This window comes from Neophocaena asiaeorientalis, unplaced genomic scaffold (assembly GCF_003031525.2).
Source record: "Neophocaena asiaeorientalis asiaeorientalis breed wild unplaced genomic scaffold, Neophocaena_asiaeorientalis_V1.1 scaffold629, whole genome shotgun sequence".
Lineage (NCBI taxonomy): Eukaryota > Metazoa > Chordata > Mammalia > Artiodactyla > Phocoenidae > Neophocaena > Neophocaena asiaeorientalis.
The window spans coordinates 6,772,984-6,795,534 of NW_020175468.1; the positions used below are offsets into that span (position 1 = coordinate 6,772,984).

The 22,551-nt window shown below is 57.1% G+C and overlaps 1 protein-coding gene across 2 annotated transcripts; it reads right to left on the bottom strand.

Annotated features, from left to right (window-relative positions):
* Positions 1-6,667: 6,667 nt before the first annotated feature.
* LIPE (lipase E, hormone sensitive type) lies at positions 6,668-22,340 on the bottom strand. Of its 2 annotated transcripts, none has more exons than XM_024768330.1 (10): positions 22,080-22,340; positions 15,462-15,997; positions 13,209-13,299; positions 12,951-13,096; positions 12,569-12,754; positions 12,088-12,382; positions 11,070-11,297; positions 10,653-10,829; positions 7,681-8,093; positions 6,668-7,286 (listed from the first exon to the last, which is right to left on the bottom strand). In XM_024768330.1, the coding sequence occupies exons 2-10, from the start codon at positions 15,975-15,977 to the stop codon at positions 7,077-7,079; spliced, it is 2,262 nt and encodes a 753-aa protein (XP_024624098.1). In that variant the 5' UTR covers positions 15,978-15,997; positions 22,080-22,340; the 3' UTR covers positions 6,668-7,076. The 2 variants fall into 2 exon arrangements, with proteins under 2 accessions (XP_024624098.1, XP_024624097.1); XM_024768329.1 differs by lacking the exon at positions 22,080-22,340 and adding an exon at positions 21,555-21,746.
* Positions 22,341-22,551: the final 211 nt, after the last annotated feature.

The window sequence follows — 22,551 nt, forward strand, 5'->3', positions numbered from 1 at the left end:
GAGAGGAAGAGACAAGAGAGATAGGGAGGGAATGGGAGACAGAGACAGAAGGAGAGGCCCAGAGGGGAGAGAGAGACAAGGAGATTCAGAGAGATGGAGAGAGATAAGATGAGAAGACATGGAGAGAGAGAGAAAGAGATGCCGAGACAGAGAGGCACAAAGATCTGGGGAGAAATAAAAAGAAAGGGGGAGAAGAGATTCAGAAAAAAGACACAAAGATAGAAAGGTGGAGTGTCAGGTGAATGGAGGCACCAGCCACTGGCCACGCCAAGGCTTAGAGGGAAGGGAAACAGGGAGAGGAGAGAGGCCGGTGATGCAGCAGAGTGCAGAGTGGGCTCCCACTGGGCCCTCTCCCGCCATCCTTAGCGAGGCCCCGACTTCCCGGGGAGAAGGGGCTTTGTGCCCCCATTCAGGGCCACCGGGCACATGGGGGGCAGTGTGTTTTGGGGGTGACCCATGCTGGAACCAAAGTAAAAAAACACACCTCACCCAACTCCAAATTGGGAAGGGAGGAGGCTGGGGACTGAGAAACTTCTGGTTCCTGAGGGAGGTGGATGTGGTCTAGGACACTTGAGTCCTAACAGAGCAGAGGACTGGGGCCCTGGACTCCTGGGTCTGAGGGAGGAGGGGGCTGGGAGTCCAGACTCTTGGGGTTAAGCTAGGCTGCATCCCTGAGTGGGGTAGGGGTCCTGGGATACCCAGACTGCTGTCTTCCTGGGAGATGAAAGAGCTGGGGGCCTGGAGGCCTGAGTCACCAAAGTCTCCCCTCAACAGGTCTGGCGGGGTTGGAGGTGATTCAGTGAAGGAAGCAGAATTAGAGCTGGGTGGGGTTTCCACCACGGGTGTCACTCCAAAAATGTACAAGGCACCGGAAAACTGGGGTGTCAGCTGCAGAGAAGGTGGTGCCGTCACCACACTGGGTATGAGTATGGGGTGATGAGGTGGACCACCCTGCTGGTCTGGGATCCCAGCTTTCCCCCGACAATCCTTAATTTCCTGACACCACCCAGATGGCTTGCTATCCTTGTCCCCAGACCTAAGGGCAGCACGCAGCGTCTTGTCTGTCAGTGTCCATCACTTGGTCCGGGAGCCTGAATGTCTGGGAAGCATCTTCTCCCTGCTTCTGTTCTAGGGTCCCTGTTCCCCACCCCCGTCTCTGCATCTTTGTCTCTCTGGCTCTGAATCTCTCCTTTCCTTCTTTCCTCATCTCTGCAGATCTGTTTCCAAATTTCTCCTGGTTCTCTGTCTCCTCATCTCTGAGTCTCTCTTCCCGAGCTCTGTGTCTCAGTGTCCTTATCCTGGAGCCTCTGCGTCCTCTCTCAGCATCTCTCCCCATCCTGAGGCTTACCCCATGGAGGCAGCCACAGAGCCCCATCCCCCAGCTGTCCAGACCATGGGCTGCAGGTGACTCAGGGTCAGACCCTAGGGCTCCCAAGACAACAACATGAGTTGTCCTCAAGTTTCCTCTCCCAACTCTGACACAGCCTGGGGCCCCCAATTAGATAGATACAGAAACTCATGTACTTGAGGAAATCAGGACTGGGAAAGCTGTGAGGTGGCCTGCTTGGGGGTGAGGAGGAGGGAAGTGGCAGGAAGAGGAGAGCTGGGGGCTGAGGAGTGAGCATGGCAGCGTCTCCAGGCTTCTGGCCTGCATCCCCCTCAAACAGGGTTGCCAGATAAAATGCAGGATGTCGGGCTTCCCTGGTGGCGCAGTGGTTGAGAGTCCACCTGCCGATGCAGGGGACACGGGTTCGTGCCCCAGTCTGGGAAGATCCCACATGCCGCGGAGCGGCTGTGTCCGTGAGCCATGGCCACTGAGCCTGCGCGTCTGGAGCCTGTGCTCCGCAACGGGAGAGGCCACAACAGTGAGAGGCCCACGTACCGCAAAAAGTAAATAAATAAAAATTTAAAAATGCAGGATGTCCAGTTCAATTAGAATTTCAGATAAACAACAAATACTTTTTTAGTGTAAGTATGTCCCAAGTATTGTATGGAACATACTTATACTTAAAAAGTATTTGCTGTTTGTCTGAAATTCCATTTTAACTTGGTGTCCAGTATTTTTATTTGCTAAATCTGGAAACTTACCTTCAAAGAGGGGAATCCAAGTCCCTGGGTCTTTTCCCAGAACCCAGGAATCCCTCCTCAGAGTCCAGGTCCCACTCCCACTCCTCTCCTCCCCTAGAATCCATGAATGAGGTACCCAGCCCCTACACCCTCAGAACCCAGGAGTCCAGGCTTCCAGCCCCTTTCTCCCCAGAATTCAGGTGTCCAGGCCAGGTCAGGATACAGTTGCCCAACGTGGGTTTCACAAGGCGGGTGTTGCCATCTATGGCACTGGCGGAACCAGTCTGGCTGAGCAGGCAAGTGAAGGGGCCCCCTTCCCATTGTAAGCCTGCTGCATCCTCCAGGGCCAGCCCAATGGGGCTGGGAGCGGAACAGTAGGGACTCAGAGCTCTGGATGCGTCACCGTGTCTGGGTTTGGGTGTGTTGTATAGAGATATATCTGTCTCGTTGGTGTGTGCTTCTCTGGGTGCTGTGCTTCTCTGGGTGCTGTGCATCTGTGTGGGGTTTGTCACGATGTGCCTCTCTTTGCGTGTTCCTGTGTTCTGTGGTGTGACACGTGAGGAGGTCTTTTCTATTTGCGCGTCTGTATTGCCCTCCTGTGATTCTCCCTACTGTGCATCTGTGTTTGGGTGTGGTCTCAGTTGTGAAAGTTCCCTGATTCTGACTAGATTAAGGCAGGAATTATTTTTTGAGTGGTTGCTTTGTATGCTGGACTCCAGAGCCAGAAAAACTTAGTTCAAATCTTGATGGCCTCTGAATGACTATGAAACCCTGGGCAAACCACTAAATTTCTGTGGACTTCAATTTTTCCATCTACAAGATGGGTTGCTGGGAATAGAGTTGCTGAGAGGATTAAACGAGTTAATCCATGTAAAGAATTGCACCTGGACCATGGGAAACATTTTTCTGTTTATGGGGATGATGATGATGTTCTAGTTGCTGGAGATACAGTAGTGAATAAAACCAAGTCTTTGCTCATGGACCTAGTAGGGATTAGATGAATGGCCTGTCTATGGCTGGGCATATAACTGCATAACTGGGGTGTCTGTTTTGCATGAGGAAAGGGATATTTCTGTGTGTTGTCAGTGCGAGTGACTCCACGATTGTGTGCCTATGTGTGTCTTTGTAGGTAATTGCACATGCCGTGTGTGGATTCTCTGCTTGTGTGGGTATAAATGCAAGATCACACCGAGCAGGTGTTGTGAGGACACATGCGGACAGAGCAAGAGCTGCACAGAGAGATGTGGATGTTTGTCCGTCCATTCCGTAAGCATTTGCTGAGCCCCTGCAATGTGCCAGGATCTCTGGCAGGCATTGGTTCAAGGCCTGAAGGAAAGTAGAGAGACCTAGAGACCCACCAAGAAAGCTTTGGCTGCCCCAGGCTACTCTTTGTTGTGGTGCCCGGGCTTCTCATTGCAGTGGCTTCTTTTGTTGCGGAGCATGGGGCTCTAGGCATGCGGGCTCAGTAGTTGTGGCTCCCGGGCTCCAGAGCACTGGCTCAGTAGTTGTGGTGCACTGGCTTAGTTGCTCCGAGGCATGTGGGATCTTCCCAGACCAGGGCTTGAACCCATGCCCCTGCATTGGCAGGCGGATTCTCAACCACTGTGCCACTGGGGAATTCCCTATTATTTTTATTGTTTTCAGCATTTTAATCTCTCATTTGGTATGTATGCTTTTCTCTTTGTTTCCACAAGAGTCTCAAGTCTCCTCCTGCTTTGGGTTCCTTCTGCACACAGCACCCGCCCCTGGGTTCCCTTTCAGGGATGAGGAAAGGGCATTATCGAGGCCAGAGCTTCCCCTAAGCCTTTTCCTCTTCATCTCTACTCCAAGCCCCACCTCAGCACCCAGAACTCTGGCCTGGGGACAAGGCCTGGCTCCAGTACAATACAGAGCCACATAAAATCCCGAACCCCAAATCTGTCTTCCTTGGTCAGGCCAGTGACTCTTGGGATCCAGGAATCCCCGTCCCTAGAGCATGACCGTTCAGGTTCCCAGCTCCTCCCTCCCTCAAGATGCAGGAATCCGGACGCTCAGCCTCTTCCTCCCTCAAGACTCAGAAGTCTAGGCTCCTCCGTTCCTCCTCCCTCAGGACCAAGGAATCCGGACTCTCTCATCCTCCCTCAGGACAGGATCAGTCCGTCGAACAGCCCGGCTTCGCGCAGCCGGAAACCTCGTTCCTTGTCCTTCTGCAGTCGCCCACGCCCTCAGCTGCCTCCCATTTCTGTCTTTCTAGAGGCGTGTCTGACACGCGAGCGCCCCTCGGCAGTCGAGCTGTGATAAGCTACCCACGACGTCAGTCACTATCTTCCAGCCAATAGACACTCCGCCTCCTAACTCCCTGGGCCACTCAGGGCAGGGCGAGTTCCCTAGTAGGCGAGACCCACAGCTCGAGTCTGACAGCGATAGACGAGTCTCCCCGCCTGTCTTGCCACCGTGTCAGGAGGCCGGGCCTTCGCCGGTTGGTGTTGGGGTCTGCTTCTTAGACGCTGGAGCGGCTCTTGAGTGGACACGTTCTGCGAGGCTGTCCTGGTAAACCCTTCACAGAACACCCAGTATTGGGGTTCTGGACATAGCTCGGACGGGAAACGGTGAGCCTTGGTGAGGCTTGAGGCGGAGCGGGGAGCTGGATGCACAATCTAAGAGATTCATCCATCCATTCCCTTCCTCCCACCCTAAACTTGATTCTCGTCTGCCCCTACCCGTCCTGCTCACGCATGCGTTCAGTCCTTCCTGCCCTCATTAAGTGCCTCACTCATTGATTTCCTCACGTAGCCACTCACTCGCACCCGTTCATTCACACACTCAGCCACCCATTACTTAAACATTTCCTGAGGCTTCCAATGTGCTAAGCCTCGTGCTGGGCCATGGTGGTAACCAAGATGAATCAGGCCTGGGCTGTGTCCTCAAGGAGGCCTGGTCAGATGGGAGGACAGACCCACATATTGATATGCAGGGGTGGGCAGAGGCAGGGGAGTCCAAGAGAGTCTTTTTTGGGTTTAGTGGGTCAGGAAAGGTTTCAGAGGAGGGAACCTCCCTCTCCTGACTCCCCCTGCCTCCTTGATGTACCCCTGGGTTGTCTCCATTACGGTTTACCGTAGGATACTGAACATAGTTCTCTGTGCTATATAGTAGGACCTTGTTTATCCATTCCATATATAATAGCTTACATCTGCTAACCCCAACCTCCCACTCCATCCCACCCCAATCTCTTCCCCCTTGGCAACCACAAGTCTCTTCTCTATGTCCCGGAGCCTGTTTGTGTTCATGAAGACCTTTTTTTTTTTTTTTTTTTTTTTTGCGGTACGCGGGCCTCTCCCATTGCGGAGCACAGGCTCCGGACGCGCAGGCTCAGCGGCCATGGCTCACGGGCCCAGCCGCTCCGCGGCATGTGGGATCCTCCCGGACCGGGGCACGAACCCGCGTCCCCTGCATCGGCAGGCGGACTCTCAGCCACTGCGCCGCCAGGGACGCCCCATGAAGACCTTTTGATCTGTGTGCAAAACAACCCTCAGTACCCCACCCACCTCACACACCTGAGTCTCCTCCCAGTAAAGAGTCTCACTGTCCAGACCTGTGTCCCCTTCCTCCCTTTGCCTCCCTGTGACCTCTGCTCCACCCTCAATAAGTCCCACTTACCCAACCTCAGTTATGGCTCTGAGATCTGTTCTGCCCCTACTTCTACTCCCTACCTTCATGGCCTCTGCCCCAGCTCAGGGCTTGTCTTCCCTGTCCCCAGCCTCCTCTTTTGCTTTCCGGGCTCTAGTCTTGCCCTTTTCAGTCCGTTCCCCAGTTTCCCACTAGGCTCTTTCAGTGCCTGCGCTGATCCTGTCCCTCCCCTGCTCAAAGCCCTTCTGTGGCTCCCAGGGCCCTTCATTTATAGTCCAAATTGCACTCCAGGCCCTTCACGATCTGCTGCTGACCGCTCCCCACTTTGCACCTGAACTTCTGGCCAGGCAGAAGCCTTGACCTCTGCCTGTTGGCTCCCACGACGTTGCGTGTTTCTTCTTCTTAGCAAACTTTTGCTCATCCTTGGATCACTTCCTCTGTGAAGGACTACCTGACTACCACAGATGGAGCCTACGGGGCCTGTGACAGCCTGTGTCTGGGTCTCTTCCCACACCCTCCCTGAGTCCAGGGTTGGAAATTTCTTGAAGGCTGGCCCTGGATGGAAATCTCTGCTCCAAACCTAGGGCCTACAAAGGGTGAGGGACTGAGTGACTGTCACAGCTGGGCAGAGCTTGGGTTCCAGTATTTTGGGTGACCAGTTTGTTTCTGGTTTCCTGTTAGCTTTGCCCCAGTTCTCTACGGAGTTCGGGTTTTCTTTTCCTGGTGTATGCTGGGGTTGGGTCTGTAGAGAGGAGTAGCTGAGAAGCCAGAGTCCTGTGGCACTGTACCTGAATTAGGTCTGAGGGGGAGGTGGGTCTGTGTTAGTAGGGAGCGGCCCTGTCCTTCCTCACTAGAGAATCCAGGCCCGGAGACCCCTCCTTCCTCAGGACCCAGACCTTGGGCCCCCAGCCTTCTGCTCTCCGGTGCCAAGTGTCTCGGTTTCCGATGCTGCCCCCTGGTGGGCGACACCCCCCCCCACTCTATTTGCGTGAGGGCAAACTAATTACTTTTATTTACAAAAAGCAAACAAAGCAAACCGTCCTGCAAAGTAGGGTCAGGCTCCGCCCCTGCGGCGGTCGCGGCAGCAGAAGGCAGTGGTGGAGTGCAGGTCCAGCTGTCTCGGAGACTGCTTTCTGGGCGTCCCCCTCCCGCAGGCCAGGGTGTTAGCTGTCGAGGGCCCTTGCCCCGCCCCCCCTTGCCGCACCCTCGATTTAAGGCACAGACCGCCCCCTTCCGCCCGGCCCGAGGGAGGGGCCGGATGGGCCCGGAGCCGCGGCAGGGGTCCCCGCCGCCCTTTCCGAGGCGCATTCACTGCGGAACCCTGCGAAGATGGGTACAAGAGGCCTTTAGTGTAGCCCGCGGCAGCCCCCCTCTCCCCGCGTGGCCTGGCTCCGTCCCACGGCTCAGACCGGCGGGCCCGGCGGATTGAGGACGAGGCGGATGCGCTCCACACACAGCGCCGCGGCCTGCCGCGTCTCCTGGCACAGCGCCGCCAGGCTCAGGAAGCCGTGCGGCAGGTCCTCCACCACGCGCAGCGTCACGGGCTGGCGCAGGCTGCGTAGCCGCCGCGCGAACATGACTGAGTCGTCCAGCAGGGGGTCCAGCGCGCACGCCTGCGGGACGGCGGGGGTGGGGCACAGGGGCAGGGTAGATGAACGCGGGGAAATACGTGGCCATGTGGGTGGATAGAGGCAGGAGACATGGGGAGGGGGGCGGAGAGTCGGAGAATGAGTTTAACTGGCCTCTGCCTAGCTTCTCCCTTCCCCCAGAGACCCACCCTCTCTTCCCCTTCCCCGAATCTCCAAGCCCAGCGCCTGCCCCAGGTACTCAACAAGACTCCCTTAGTCTACCTGTTTCCGGGCCTTCCCTCCTCTTCAGTCAGGCTTAGGCAGGCTTCCTCCATTCCCGCCCTCTCTCCCCCCGCCCTGGGGGCTCCCTTCCCCAGGTGCACCAGTGCCCCGCCCTCCCCGCTCCTTGCCAGCTCCACCTTCCCTGTCTGGCACTCACCACGATGTGCACAGGTGGCAGGGTCTGCAGCATGCTGTCAGGTGCCAGCAGCGGTGACATGAAGGGATTCTTGAGGATGGGCGACGAGTAGAGGGTCACCTGTTTGGCATCGTGGCTGGAGCGCCTGGGGTGGAAGCCCTCAGGGAAGGCAGCATACACTCTCTCCTTGGTGCTCAGCTTATCCCCGGCCTCCGATTCTTCAGATGCATCCTCAGGCCGAAGTAAGCAGTTGACGGCTGAGGGTGTGGAGTGGCCACGTGCCTCCGCTGACAGTGACAGCTCCGGGGTGTCCGGTGTCTCAGAGCTGCGCCTTAGGCTCGGGTCATGCAGCGTCAGGCCCTTGAGGGAGTCCGTTCCCAGTGGGCTCTCAGGCTGGGCCAGTGCTGTTTCAGACACACTGCACCGCATTGGCTCTGCGAGAGGAGCAGGGTTAGGGGGCCAGCCAGGGACACAGATAATCCTGGCTCTGTTGGCTGTGTGTATGGTTGGCTGGCCGGGAAGATGATGGGCAGAGCAGTGGCCGGTGGAGGAGTTGCACCCTAGGGCTGTGGAGGCCTAGAGTGTTCCCCCAGACTCCTTCCCTGGGGATGCGCGGGGAACTCCAGGGTGCCCCAGGCTGCAACTCCAAGAGGGAGGTGGAAGGAGTCACAGGTCTTGGAGGTGGAGCTGTGTGCCAATAGAGGGGTGTTTACTTCTGGGAACCTGTTTCCTTCTCTGTACAAAGGGGATAAAAATAGCCCTTACCTCATAGGAGGTGATGAGAACTCAGTGGGATAATAAGATTTGGGATTAGGTAGTGCTACCCCTGGGAGGTCATAATATATCAATATTTATGTTTTATTACCAGGTGCCCTGTTCCAGCTGCCTCCCTGGCCCCAGCACGAGGCCCAGTCAACTTTTTATTGTCACTTGAGACAGAGGGTATGAATGGATCAAAGTGGAGTAGCGAGCAGGCCCACGTGGCTTGAAAGGATTCACAGGGAGCTAAAAAGAATCTTGAGGACATACCAGGTTCCTAGAGATCCCACATCTTTAGCCACGTAGATATGCTCCCCCAAGTGCCTTCGTGTTCTTCACTTCATCTCTTCCCTTTGTTTCGTTTTTGTTTTTTGGCCACGCTGGGTGGCATGCGGGATCTTAGTTCCCAGACCAGGGATCAAACCCATGCCCCCTGCATTGGGAGTGTGGAGTCTTAACCACTGGATCCCCAGGGAATTCCCCATCTATTCCTTTTGAATGACCAGAAAAGCAAGTGCCCAGATGATGCTAAAGGTGCGCTTCAGGCCTGCCTGGTATGGCCGCCTCGGCCTCAGCTCCACTGATTTTATCAGATTCATGCTGCTTGCCACTAGGGCCAGGACCTTACATTTTTCAGGGTTTTTTTCCACTTGCTTTTATAAATCCATAAAGGCAAAACGCAAGATGATATGAGAATAACTGCATAGGTGCCCTGTGCCCCAGAGGGTCACTGGAACAGAACTGTTGACTAGAGTCATAGGGCAGCAGAGGACCAGCATCTTCAAGGAGCACCTACTGTGTGCCAGGTATTGTGCTGGGTGCTTGGCACAAACAGGTGTATGCAGTCCTTACAACAACCTTGTGAGGCAGGTATTCTTCTTGTACCCATTTCACAGAGGAGCAAAGCAAGGCTCACAGATACCGTGACCTGCCCATGTCAGCCAGCAACCAGCCAGTACCTGGTACAGTAGGGAGCTAGACTGGCGTGTGCGCCTCTAGGGTTTGCTCTTGTCACTTTTCTCCTACAAGGAAACCGCCTATGCCCAATGGTCCATGTGCCTAAAATTCAAAATCTCTTTTGTTTTTGGGTATATTTACTTGCAACCATCGGAATATCCTAGTATTTTTTTTTTTTTTTTTTTTTTTTTTTTGTGGTACGTGGGCCTCTCACTGCTGTGGCCTCTCCTGTTGCGGAGCACAGGCTCTGGACGCACAGGCTCAGCGGCCATGGCTCACGGGCCCAGCTGCTCCGCAGCATGTGGGATCTTCCCGGACCGGGTCATGAACCCGTGTCCCCTGCATCGGCAGGCGGACTCTCAACCACTGCGCCACCAGGGAAGCCCCTGGAATATCCTAGTATTAAAAACTGAATTTAAAATAAAGCACATTCAATTGGAATGTTTTTCTGAATAACAGGAACTGTATCTACTTTTTTTTTGGCCGTGGCTTGCGGGATCGTACTTCCCCAACCAGGGATTGAACCTGCGCCCTCGGCTGTGAAAGTGCAGAGTCCTATCCACTGGACCACCAGGGAATTCTGTGGGAACTGTATCTTTTTTTTTTTTTTTTTTAATGTATCTACTTTTGAACATGCAATTTCTATTACCCAGAAAATACTATTGAAAGTGATTTGAATTGGTTGTGCTTTAAAATCCAGGAAATGGTGGGGAAAAATGGATCCCTGGATGGAAGTGATTTTTGGCTGCCTGAGGGTCCTGCTACCCACCCAGGGCTGGGAATCTCCTCCACTTCCTGAGGTCTGTCCAATCTGCTGATCTCCCCACGCCAGGGCCAGCCCCTGGAGGGGGTATATCCCCAAGCACTTCTGTTAAAAGTCTGGAAAGAATCTAGGAGGTCTGGACTCTCACCGAGGGCCCAAGGGATTTGGGTGGGGTTCTTGGGACTGAAAATCAGGACACTCGGCAGGTCTTCTGAGTCATTCCCCAGGGTGCCTTTCTGAGAGAGGCTGTTTAGAAAGCTAAATCTTACAGTTCCTGGGATTCTGAGTTGACCCGGGGGACCAGAGTCCTGGAATTTGTAAGATGTGGGCTGTCGTGGATAATCAAGGCTTTGTGGTAGGGACTTGGCACAGATATGGGGCAGAGCCAGGAATGTGATCGCTGCTTCCCTGAGGGCCCAGGGCACAGCCTCTTGCCTTCCCCAGGACTTCTGGTGTGCCAGGCTGTCCCTCCTGGCCACGCTGGATGGGTGTGTGAGGAAAGGGCGTCACTCACCTGCTATGGGCACCGAGTTCGGGTGGGACTTCTGCCCGCTCAGCTCCAGAAAGGAGTTGAGCCACGAGGAGGCACCCAGGCGGAGGTCTCGGAAGAGCAGGGCTGTGTCCCGCTGCACCAGCCCCACCATGCCCAGCGCCTTCTGGTCCGAGTCACAGTGGTCCTCGGTCTCCCCACCTGGGAGTGTACGTGGGGGGCTGAGTTGGTCTCTTCTCTTTCTGGGCCCAGTCTGAACACCCAGAACCTCAGGCATCTGTGCCCCCAGGGACCCAGAATATCTGATGGCTTCAGCAGGAACAAGGAGTCTCAGATTCCCTCTCCTTCATACCCAACGAGACAGGGCTCTAGTCTCTGACCCCAAAGGACCCAGGTATCCAAGCACCCGCAGGGCCCCAGTCGAGTGGGTGTGGGACTAACCAGCATAGGCATTGACACACTTGGAGAGCATGCTGAGGGGCAGCAGGGGGTCCATGAGGCTCAGAAGGCGGGAAGGAGAGGCGGTAGCCTGCAGCATTGTGGCCGGGTAGGCTGCCATGATGCCATCTGGCACCCGCACCCCATAGGCCGCTGCCCGAAGGGACACGGTGAAGCAGAGATTCCCGCCTGCGCTGTCTCCTGCGAGGCATATCCGCTCACCTGTTGAGCCTGGTTTGGAGGGGGCTTGGTCAAGCCTGGCAGGGAGGAACTGGAGCTCTGGGCCAAGAGCACTGGGCTCTCAGAGGTCGGGTGTCGGGGGCCCAACCCCAGGGTCTAGCCAATTGCAATTTTAGACACTGGTAAACTACGGCAGGGATTTGGACCCATTTGGGGGATAGTGGTCAGAGGATAAGGCAGCCTTGGGACATGGAGAGGCCTGGAGATCAGGAAGCTCTGGGAAGCTTGGGAGGCTGGAGGTCAGAAGCAAGGAGGGAGGGTGGTGGAAAAGGGAGACCAAGGGCACGTTTCAGGAGGGAGGGGCATCGAGGCCAGCAGATGGAAGCCAGGGTTCAGGCTGACTGCACACAAGGGCCACGGGCCCTGTGCCCTGAGGCACGGCCTCATCCTGTGCTTCCCAAGCTGTGGGGAGTGGGAGGTCGGAGGAGCTGGGAGAATGGGCTGGAGTGAGGCCAGGTGGCTGCCAGCACAGGACAGCAGTGGGTAGACAAACAGGAGGAGGCCATGGGGAGGTGGGGGAGAGCGTGTCAGGGCTAGAGTGGGCGGAAGTAGGAGGCAGAAGGAGGAAGTGGTTGAGAGGGAAGGTGGGAGCACTGGGGCAGAGCTGGGGGAGTGGGCGGGGGACAGGCGGGGTGAACAGGCGGCAGAGGGCCGGGTGGCAGGAGATGGAAGGGGAGGCGGGGCATGCAAGACTGAGGCCTGAGCAACTAGTGGACCGTTCCCCCTGCAGGAGGCTGGGGCGGGCTCGGGGAGCTGGTGGCAGTGAGGGGCTCAGGCTCACCAAGGAGGGCACAGTGCTTGACGGCCCAGCAGTAGGCGTAGAAGCACTCCTCCAGCGCCCGGGGGAAGGGGGCCTCGGGGGCCAGGGAGTAGTCGATGGAGAGGATGGGGGCGCCCAGCTCCTGGGCCCAGCTCTTGAGATAAGGCTCATGGGATTTGGAGGTCTGGGCCACGAAGCCGCCGCCATGGATGTGCACTACCAGGCACCTTGAACGGGGTGCCTGCTGGGGGCGGGACCGCAGCTCCAAGCTCCTGGGGCCCTCGGACCTCCCCAGGCTGCTGAGCTCCTCACTGTCCTGGGGGTGAGGAACGAGGAAGTGGGTCAGGCTGGTGTGGTCTTCCTGGGCCTCACCCCACCGAGGGTGTGTGCTCAGAGACAGGAGTCGGGGCAGTGTGGGCAGCGAGAGGTGGGAGGACATTTGGGGAAGGTGCTTCCACGCTCCTCAGCTCTGTACCTGTCCTGGCTGAGGCAGGGACCCTACCTGTCCTTCACGCAGGTCATAGGAGATGAGCCTGACGAGGACGGGCCCGGGGCCTGTGTGGGCCAGCGGGGGTGAGATGGTGATCATGACCTTGGGGTCAGCAGTCAGCGGCATTTCAAAGGTGATGGGTGGCAGGCTGAGCAGGCGGCTTACCCTCACGGTGGCCGATGCCATGTTTGCTAGAGACTGGTGGGAGGGAACAGAAGGGGCGCTGGGAGGGGCCGCTGGCAGGGGTTCCTCTCCCACCTCCCCTCCGACCCCCAGTCTTTTTCCTCCCGTGCTATCCCTGGACCTGGAACACTGCAGAGGCCCGGGAGTGTCTCTGGGCCTCAGTTTCCCCATCATGCACCAGGTTGGGGCCCTCACCGGGCCCCATGCTCACCGATAGCACCTGGATCTCTGTGATATTCCAGAAGGTTTTCCAGAAGTGCACGTCCAGGTTCTGTACGATCCGCTCAAACTCGGCCCCACGCAGCTCTGGGTCAATGGCAAAGCGGCCACCGGTGAAGAGGGAGCTGGCTGTCACACCTGGGGGTCAGGAGGGGTGTCAGGGAGCCCCTGGCAGCCTTGCCGGGGCAGCGGTGCGGAGGAAGGACAAGAGTGGAGGGGAGGCTGCAGGTAGGTCCCTGCAGGGACTCACTCAGGCCCATCTCGTTGCGTTTGTAGTGCTCCCCGAAGGACACCAGCCCGATGGAGACGGTCTGCAGGAACGGCCGGATGGCGGGCGTGAACTGTGGAGACATGCCTCCAAGTCAGGGACCGGGGCGGGCAGGAGTGGGGTGGGGCAGAGACATGGGGGGTAGATGTGGTCATTCAGCAAACATTTAGTGAGCTCTGGCTACGTGCCAGGCACTGCTCTAGGCACCTTCACGGAGCTGATGTTGTCGAAAAGACAGACAATACTCAAATAAAGGCATGCCATATAATGTGAAGTAACGATCGATGTTTGAAAAGACGGTAGGTGGAGGGGACAGAGTGATGATTAGGGGTCTGACTCCTCATACGGGTCTCCAGGAGGGGACTTGAGGAGGGGTGGGAATGAAGCGAGGGAAGGCTGTTCCCTGCAGGGGGCAGGACACGTGCAAAGCGCTTGAGGTGGCCCTGTGCTGGTGTGACGGTGGGTGTGGCGGGAGCAGAGTGAGCCGGGGGAGAGGCGCAGGGGCTGAGATCAGAGAAGCAAAGGGGGCTCACGTGGGGCCTGAGGATTTGGACTTGTTCTAGATGTGGATGGAGCCATAGAGGGTGGTGAGCTGGGAGGAGGATGATGCAGGGATCCCCGAAACTCAGCGAGGACAGAGATGAGGTGACGCAGGCAGCGGGGACCAGTTAAGAGGCAGCAGGGAGACAGAAATGGGAAAGGTCAGAGACAGGGCCCGAGATCCTGAGGCAGAAAGAGTCAAATGGGGAGACCCAGCATCTGAGAGGAGCCAGGCAGCTAAGAAAAGACAATAAAGAGAAAAAGAAAGCCACAGGAGGCTGGGCAAGGGGCCAGCAGGGTTCTTCTGTTCCTTCAGCAAATACTGGCCTGGGTCCTACTGTGTGCTAGGCACTGGGCTGGAACAGGCGCTGAACAAGACCTAGACAGAGAGGGCCTCTGCCCCCTGGGGCTGGCATTTTACAGGGGGAGGCTGTCCTGCAACATGGCACAGCTGGGCCCTCAGAGAGTAGCTGTCAGGCATGGCCCTGCCCCTGGCCGGGGGCCCAGTGGGCCAGAGAGCACAGCCGGGCTCAGGTGACCCTGGGTTCTCACTCCCGAGCTTCGAGGGGACAGCCGGGACACAGGGAGGAGCAGGCTGGCCCAGCTGGGCTGATCAATATTTGTGGGTTCAGCTTAGGCGAGGGGAAGTTCCCAGGAAAGCCCAGGCTGGATTGGTGAGGACAGGCTGCCCTGCATGGAAGCAGAGAAAGGTGGGGTACGGTGGGAAGAGGCTGAGAGTCTGCCAAGCTCAGCTACACTGAGGGTGGGGGAGGCCCAGAGAGGGTCTGAAGGGGTACAGGGTTACACAGCTCCAGATACTCCTGTTGGGGTTCCCAGATGTGGCTAGGGACTGTGGACACAGCACTGACCGCAGATGGGGGCAAGTTGGGCCTTGGCTCTGAGCCTGGTGCCCCAAGTGCTTCCCAATTCTGAGTCCCCAAAATACTCTTCCTGTGAGTCCAAAGGCCTCAGGGCTGCTTCCCTGTCAGTTCTGAGATGAGCTGTGTCTCCCTGAGGGTGGTTTGGGGTGGGCAGAGGATAGGAGAAGGCCTGCAGCTGGGGGTCAGGGCCCTGGTTCAGGGAGGAGAGGGGCCACAGCCAGGTCTTCCTCACTGTCACCAACTTGGATATGCTCCCTGGCTCTCCCTGAAACCGAAACATCTGGATTCTACTGTGCCTTAGGTGAGTCGATATGCCCAGGCTGACCTGGGTCCAGTTGAGAAGCTTGGGGCCCCTCCCCTTGAACCTCTGTAAAATGGGGCTGGCACCCTTCCTCCCTGCCTGCCAGGCCTCCGGTGGGGATGACTAAGTGGGACGTGCTCTTACAAACTGGCCTTGAGAACAGTACTGGCTACTCTCCTAGAGGGTCTCCAATTCATTCAGGGGCCAGACAGGTCACGTAAAAGAGTGAATGAATCTCCTGAGTGTAGGACGATAGGGAGCAGTGGAGATCCTGGTGCAAGAGGCCATGGAAGTTAAAGATTTCCTCCACGGTAGATTCGGCCAAAGGGCCACAAGTTTGAGACCCTTCGTGCAGTGCTGCCTGAGTCCCAGACAGCTTCCCCTTCCTGCATCTGCTGTTTGCTGAATCTAGTAACACAGACCATTGTGGTTCCTCTACTATGCTACTGAGCCTGGTTGGGGCCCACCATGTGCCTTCACCATGGGCCCAGAGGGGCAGGGCAGGGGGCTCACCTGGAAGCCCAGGCAGCGGCCGTAGAAGCAGCCCTTGTGCAGAGTGATGTACTCATGCAGGAAGTCGGCAATGACCCTCTCATCGCCCTCGAAGAAGAGCCTCCCGGGCTGGTTGGTGGCCAGCAGGTGCTGAGCGTAGTAGGCCAGAGCACGGAGCTGGGTGAGAGCGGTCAGGTAGGCCTCGAGTTCGGCCAGGTTGTGGCTGGTACGGAAGAAGATGCTGCGGCGGTTAGAGGCCACGTAGTGGGATTTGTGCAGCAGGTGCACCAGGCAGCAGCGGGCTGTGTGCACCAGGCTGCGGTACCCGTTGGCCGGCGTCTCTGCGTCCAGGTCAAAGAGGTGTGCCACGCTCAGCAGGCGGCCCAGGGTTGGCTCCAGCCCCAGTGCCTGTTCCCGAACACCTGCAAAGACGCCTGACAGCCGCCGTGCTGTCTCCCCAGGGCCCTGGCTGGAGAAGAAGGCCATGTTGTCCTCTGCCAGGGTCACCAGCGACTGTGTCACTGTACGCAGGTCCATGCTGTGCGAGAGCCGTGAGGCTGCGGGCAGGTCGGGAGGCACGTTAAGGCAGGGCTGGACCAGCTGGAGCCTGGCGTCCAGGAGTCCAGGCTCTACCCCCTTCTCCCACAGACTCACGTCAGACCACAGCCCCTCCTTCAGACCGAAGGATGGAGTCTAGGGCTCCAGTTCCTTCCTTCCTTGGGACCCATGAGTCCAGGTACCCACTCTCTCCCTGCTCAAGAGGCAAGTTTGGTCCCTCAGTCCCCACCTTCCTAAGACGCAGGAGTCCAGGCCCCAGAACCCTCTTCTTCAGGGCCCAGGAGTCCCTGTCCTCTCTCATTTGGGACACTGATTGATTCCTTAGCTCCAGCATCTGTCCTACAGCCCAGGAGTCTATGTAACCCTTTCTCCCTTCTGGGGACCCAAGTTCAGGCATCTGTCTCCATTCACTCTCCCGGGACCCAGGACTCCCTCTAGGTTCTGAGCAGTCTGGACCCCCCGTCGGTCCCCTCTCTCAGGACCAGGAGTTCAAGCCCCCATCCTACCTCCTTCTCAGGTCCCAGGGGTCGCCCACAGGCCCTTGCCTTCTGCAATATTTGGGAGAGTTCAGCCCTCAACCCACCGATTCCCACCCACCTGGTGGTGTCCCAGGACCCTGGACCCAAGCCCAATTCTCTTCCTGAACCCAGGAGTTCATATTTCTAGCCTTACGTACAACTGAGGGGTCACTCCTGCCCCCTACTGGTCCCTCCAGTCTGGCTGTGGAATCCCCTCCAGTCTTCTCTGGGGGTCCCCAAACCTTGGTTCCACTCCTCCCCCAGCTGGGTCCCTGGCCTTCAGGCCTGGCTTAGCTTGCACGGGCCAGCCCCGCTCCCTGCCTAGGATGGTATTCATCCCTGCCATTAACCTTGAACTCACTCTGAGTCAGACTCTGTGCTAAGAGCTTTCTCTGTTTGCTCCTTTAGGTTCTCACTAACCCTCTGAGGCCCAGACCGCCTCGGTTCATGTTTCAACTGTTATTAGGAGCATTCCCATCTTACGAGAGGAAACTTGAGGCTCAGAGGTATTAAGTAAGGAGATGAAAGTTTCCTTGAAAGCAGCAGAGCAGAAGTCAGACCCAAACCTCTGGGGCCAGAGCCGTTACTTTTGCTGGTCTCCGTCCCAGGGCTCTGGAGACTGGGCCTCTAGCTCTGGCTCTCAAAAACTTTCCCTGGACTAGGCCTGACTCCCCACACTTCAGGGTCCCCGGTTAATCTTCCCGTCGGCATCCCCGTCCTGTCACCCAGGTCCTGGACAAGCTGTTCATGCGCCCCTCGGTGGGGATGCTGCCCTTTGCTTCAGATACTCTTCCCTCCTGAAGCCCATCCAGCACCTTGCCTGACTCCCAAGTCGAGGGTCCCCCGATCCCCCAGAAAAAGGTGTCTCTTTTCCCCTCTAGGCCCTGGGTTTTGGCAGTGGTCACTCCTGTCTGTCAGCTGGCAGTGAACTCACCCCTCCCAGGCCTCTTCAGAGCTCCCCAGGGCTGGGACTGCTGCTGACTGCCGCTTGTGCCAGTTGCAGCCTGGGGTGATAATCCCGGGGAGGGGCCCAGCCTGCCCAGGGTGTGGCCGCCAGCTCCACCTCCCACCCAGAAAGGACAGTGAGAACCCAGTGCTGTAAACAGAGCCTGGGGCCCAACTCCCAGTCACTGCCCAGCCTCCTCTGGCTTTGAACCCTGGAATTTGGGCCACCAAGACCCTCCTCCCTCAGTCCCAGGAGTCCAGACCCCTAGTCCCCTCAACAGTTAGAAACTGAGGCGTGCAGGTCCCCTGTCCCCTCCTCCCTTAGACCCAGAAGTCTCACCCTGGTCCTGAACAAAGTGTGCCCTCTCACCCAGCCTGGCTGCCCTCCTTCTCCCCAGGGTGGATTCAGGGAGCAGAAGCACCATGATTGATTGCAGCTCCTGCCCCCAGACTGGCCGTGGCACAGCTGGCCCCAGCTGGTGGGGAGAGAGAGGGCAGCCAGCCTTGCCTGTCCCTCCCAGGAGGACAACAGCCAATTAAGGGCAGTGCCAAGCTCAGCCAGGGGGCCCAAGCTGCAGGTCCTGCCGTGTGGTGTTCCCACACTGGGCACCCTGTACCTGCCACTTACCCTTCCTGCTGTGACTGTCATTCCCACCTCACACATGGGAAACTGAAGCTCAGACGCACTTCACCTCCGTTATGCCACGTGCTCCTTGCCTGGCCAGCTCTTTCTCACCCTCAGGACTCAGCTTCTCACCTCCTCCAGGAGGGCTCCCCCCCATCTAAGATGCACCCCCTACCATGGCTTTCTGCCATCATCTTTAAGTTGTTCTTCCTAGAATTTTACATATTTGCAGTTTTCCATTTATTTGTTTCCATGTTTGTTGTTTGTGTCCCCCAGGGGCAGAACCAGGCTTCATGGAGCTGTGACGCTTTTACAAGTGGAGGTGGGGCTCTTTAGGAAAAAGAATAGAAAACCACAAGTATGATATTAGGTACAGGCCCTTGGAAGAGGCCTGTGCAAATGAGAGGCCTCAGTGTCATGTGCTTGGCTGTAGATGAATCCTCCCCTGTCACTCTGCCTGGGATATCATGCCCATGGGGGCATGGGATGGCCCCAGGGTCCATAATGGGGCCTAGCACATAGCAGGTGCTCAGCAAATATTTGAAGAAGGAAGGAAAGGGAAGAGTAACAGTGGGGGCAGGAGGGCCTGGATGGGAGTTTGGGACAGGCCCACCCCTCCCCAGGACGCACAAACGGATGGACAGACAGAGGCCTCTGGAGGCAGCTCTGAGCTTGGTGGCTGTGACAACAGAACACCGGCCTAAGCCGCTGGCCAGGTGATCCTAGATGAGCTTGGTCTCCTCATCTGGAAACTGCGCTTGGCCATCCTGCCCACTGAGGGCCGGAAATGATCTTTGTAAGCAGGACCCCACGGTGGCATTTCTGCTCGTGGTTTGCTTTGTGGTTCTCACTCAGCCTCACTGAGATGTGTATCGGGTCATTTTTCCATCTAACATACTGTACAATTTACTGCTTGTGCTGTTTGCTTTCTGTGTCTGACAATAGATTACAGGCTTCCTGTGGGCAGGGACTTTGTTTTGTTCACTGCCGTGCCCCCAGCCCTTGCGCGTGCCCGGCACAGGGCTAGCGTGGTATTCATTGCATGGCTGCGGTTTCCCATTTTATAAAGCAGCTGTCATTTACTTCCTGTCTATGGGGTAGGGCTCCTTATCGAACATGAGGGCACAGGAGACCTGGACAGAAGAAGTAAACTGCACAAAGCAGTGAGGAAGAGGCTGGATCCCAGGCGCTGCCCTTTGCCTTGTTCCAGGCGGCTCCCTGGGGGCTGGGCCGGATGGAGCAGGGAGGGTGGGATGCTGAGTTTGATAGAGGTTTGCCAAGAATCTGAGGCAGAGAGCACTGGGGCAGGGGCAGGCCATCAGGGCCTTGGGTGAGGACTGGGGCAGAGGGAAGGGTGAGGGTCCTGCTGCCTGGGCACTAGCCCTTTGCCCTAAATGGTCACAGGACAACTGGACCCGGCCTGGATTTTGATCCCTGGGGACTGAGCAGGGAAGAGAAAAGGGTGGTAGGGAAGTAAGTGGGGGAAGATCAAGGAAGGGCCAGGTATGAGGCCTGGGAGGGGCAAGGCCTTCTGAAGGGGGAGAGGCCTGGGGGCAGATGCAGGCGAGGGGTAAGTGACTGTGGCTCGATCCCTGACTGTGTCTGCATGGAAGAGCAGACATTGCTCTAAGACAGCTGTGTGCCAGCTCTCTTCCTGTGCTTTAGGCGAGGTAACTTGTTTCATCCTTTCCACACCCGTGAGGTAGGAACCATCATGGCCCATTTCGGCAGATGAGAAAACTGAGATGCAGAGAGGTGACATACTGCCCAGGGTCACTGAGCCAGCAAGGATGCCACAGCTTCTCTGCTGTGTTTCTGTGTGTATCCGTGGTGCTCCTTCTGTCATGTCTCAGCTCTGTGCTTTCTGGGTGGGCAGGTGTGAGTATGTCTTTGAGGTTCCCATGGAGGTACATACATATGTAGGTTCCTGTCATGCCTAGCATTGGTCCCGGTCTGTGTTTGTGGGTGAGTGTGTCCACATTTTTTCTTAGTCTGTGTGTTTTCTTTTCTCAGTATGTCTGCAAGCACATTTGTATGCATGTGTCATGGCCTATCTGTGTTGCTCAGCCTGTGACGGTTTCTGTGTCTCTATTTCTCTTGGCCTGTGAGATTGTGTGGCCATGTGTTTGTATGTGTATGGACGTATATCTTTTGTGTGTGTGTGTGTGTGTGTGTGTGTGTGTGTGTGGTACCCATCTCTTCCTATTTGCTCCAGTTCGAACCCAGGGCATCAGCATGGCCACCTCCCAGTCCCATCCAATCCATCATGAAGTCCTGTTCCCCCTGCCTCCCCTAGAAAGCACTGGAACCTGGCCCTTCTCCCACCTCCACTAGCCCCCTTCTCTAGAGGACTGTAACAACTCTTTCTGTGTCTCTGTTTTTGCCCCCTCCATGTCTTTTCCACATAGCAGCCAGAGGATTTTTCTAAAACTTAAATCTGGTCACACACTCCCAACCCTTCAACACCTCCGCCCTGGCTCTCAGGGTAAAGAGAGTCTGAGCTCTGAGCCTGTCTGAGCCTTCCTGTGTGCATCTGGAGCCAACTCCAGTTCTATGCTTGGCTAATGATGATGTCTATGGCAGGGAGGATGATGAGTCTGGGGGTCTCTGGGCCCGGCGGCTATGTCTGTTTCTTTCCTGCTCAGGAAATTCCCATAGGTCCTCACTGGGATTGACACATACTCCTAATCCAGCAAGGACTTCATGTATGCTTCTGCCTGAGGTTCTGTTGGTCTGTCAGTGTTTCTCCAGCCCGCTGAGATCTGTAAATAATGTGACCCCCTAGGGAACCCAGGTGACAGCACTTCCTTCTCCCAAGTGAAATTTAGTCTGTCCAAAGCGAACCCAGGGCTCCTTAGTCCTAGGAGTAGGAGTCAGGAATTTAGGTCCTAGGGCAGCCAGGCTGAAGCAGGTGGACTGACAACAAATGGATTAGTGGACTGAATGAAGGATGGTGGGACAGGGCTGTTTGGAGCTGTACTGAACCCCTCCTCCAGGCATTCCCCACTATAGGGCACCCCTTCCTCCTACCCGACTCACCCCTAAACTTCCTCTTTGGACCACAGCTTCTAAATCTCTTCTCCATTACCGTCTCAAGAGTGTCAAAGACCTGAAAATCGGCGTTTGAACCATCTCCCACGTTGAAATCACAAGGCAAGAACTGCCACGGTCACACAGCGTGTACGGAGCTAGAGCAGGAACCCTGGTTCGGGACACTAACATTCTGGACTCTACTCCCAAGACGGTACTGGGGCGTCGGAGAGTTTTTACGCTGGAGGTGATATTTCCCTCTCACATCACACGCTTCTCACAGTGGATTATCCCCGCACCCCCGCCCCGCAGGGCAGCAATGAGCCAGTCCACGGGCCCCCCCCACTTCTTGTGGCAGGAGGTCAGTCCACTCGGTCCCCAGTTTCCCACAGGATGTCTAAAGTTCCTTCCGGCTCCTGCCGGCCTCCTCCCACTCACCTTTGGCTTTGCCTTTTCGCCACCGCCCGCGCCTTTGACTTTTGGACCCCTCTTGAACCTTCTTCGAGCCCGGAGCCCCAGCGGCCACAGGGAACCTCATTTCCCTGGCCGACTCCATCAATTTTCCGCGGCCCGGGCCCCGGGGCCAATTCCACCTGCCTGGGCCAATTCCACCCGCCTGGGCCAATTCCACCCGCCAGTCACCGCCCCGAGGGCCAATCCTCGCTACGTACCACCGTCGGGCCCCCACATCACCCAATCTCGGACTTGCTTCTCTCTGGGTCCCGCCCCCTGAGCAAGGAGGGCCGCCCTCCACAGTCGGGTCCCGCCCCCCACCGCTAGGGCCCGCAACCTGGCCCCGCCCCCTCTCACTCATTAAAGGGCCCGCGACCAACAAAAATGCAGCCTTGGAGGCGGCTAAAAGCCTATTCGGTCAGAACTAGTGGGGAGTCCCATGGGGGTCACCCCAGCAAGGAAGCCCCGATGTTGTCACGTGTTGGCTGTCATCCTTGTCTTCCCACTCACCTTCCCACGTAGGGATCGTCTAGAACGCACCGGGTCGGCCCGCCGAGAGGTGAGCCGGGTGCCACTTATCTTCCGCCTTGGGGCGGGGAGCGGGCCAGGTCCTCGGGCAATTCAAAGCCGAGGCCAGGCTGCAGTGCAGGAGGCGTGGCTCTGCCAGGGAGCCTTTGGAGGAGGAAGCCCCGCCTTTCCCCCTGCCCTCAGTCTTCTAGTTCTCCTATTACTCCGTTTCTTGGGGTTCTCCTCTCTGCCCTGTCCCTCCCTGCGAGAATGGAAGGGAGGGGCTGTAGGGTGCTCGGCGCCTGCGCACTAGCTCCAAGCCGTGCACTCGCCCGCAGGGAGGAGAGGCGGCCGCGGGAACTGCGCGAACCTGAGAAAAGGCGGGAAACAGAGGAGGCTCGAGGCTCGTGCGTGCGCACACACTCAGCTGTCTTTCCGAGGGTCCCGGAGAGGCGGCTTTGGCTGTGGCGGCGCC

Bases quoted from the DNA above. Each gene is read 5' to 3' on its own strand.
- LIPE (XM_024768329.1), bottom strand. From the start codon at position 21,672: ATGGAGTCGGCCAGGGAAATGAGGTTCCCTGTGGCCGCTGGGGCTCCG. The intron at 12,383-12,568 runs GTAGGGTCCCTG...CCTCACCCCCAG, and splicing joins ATGACCTGCGTGAAGGACAG to GACAGTGAGGAGCTCAGCAG. The intron at 7,287-7,680 runs GTGAGTGCCAGA...GCCGTCCCGCAG, and splicing joins TGCCACCTGTGCACATCGTG to GCGTGCGCGCTGGACCCCCT.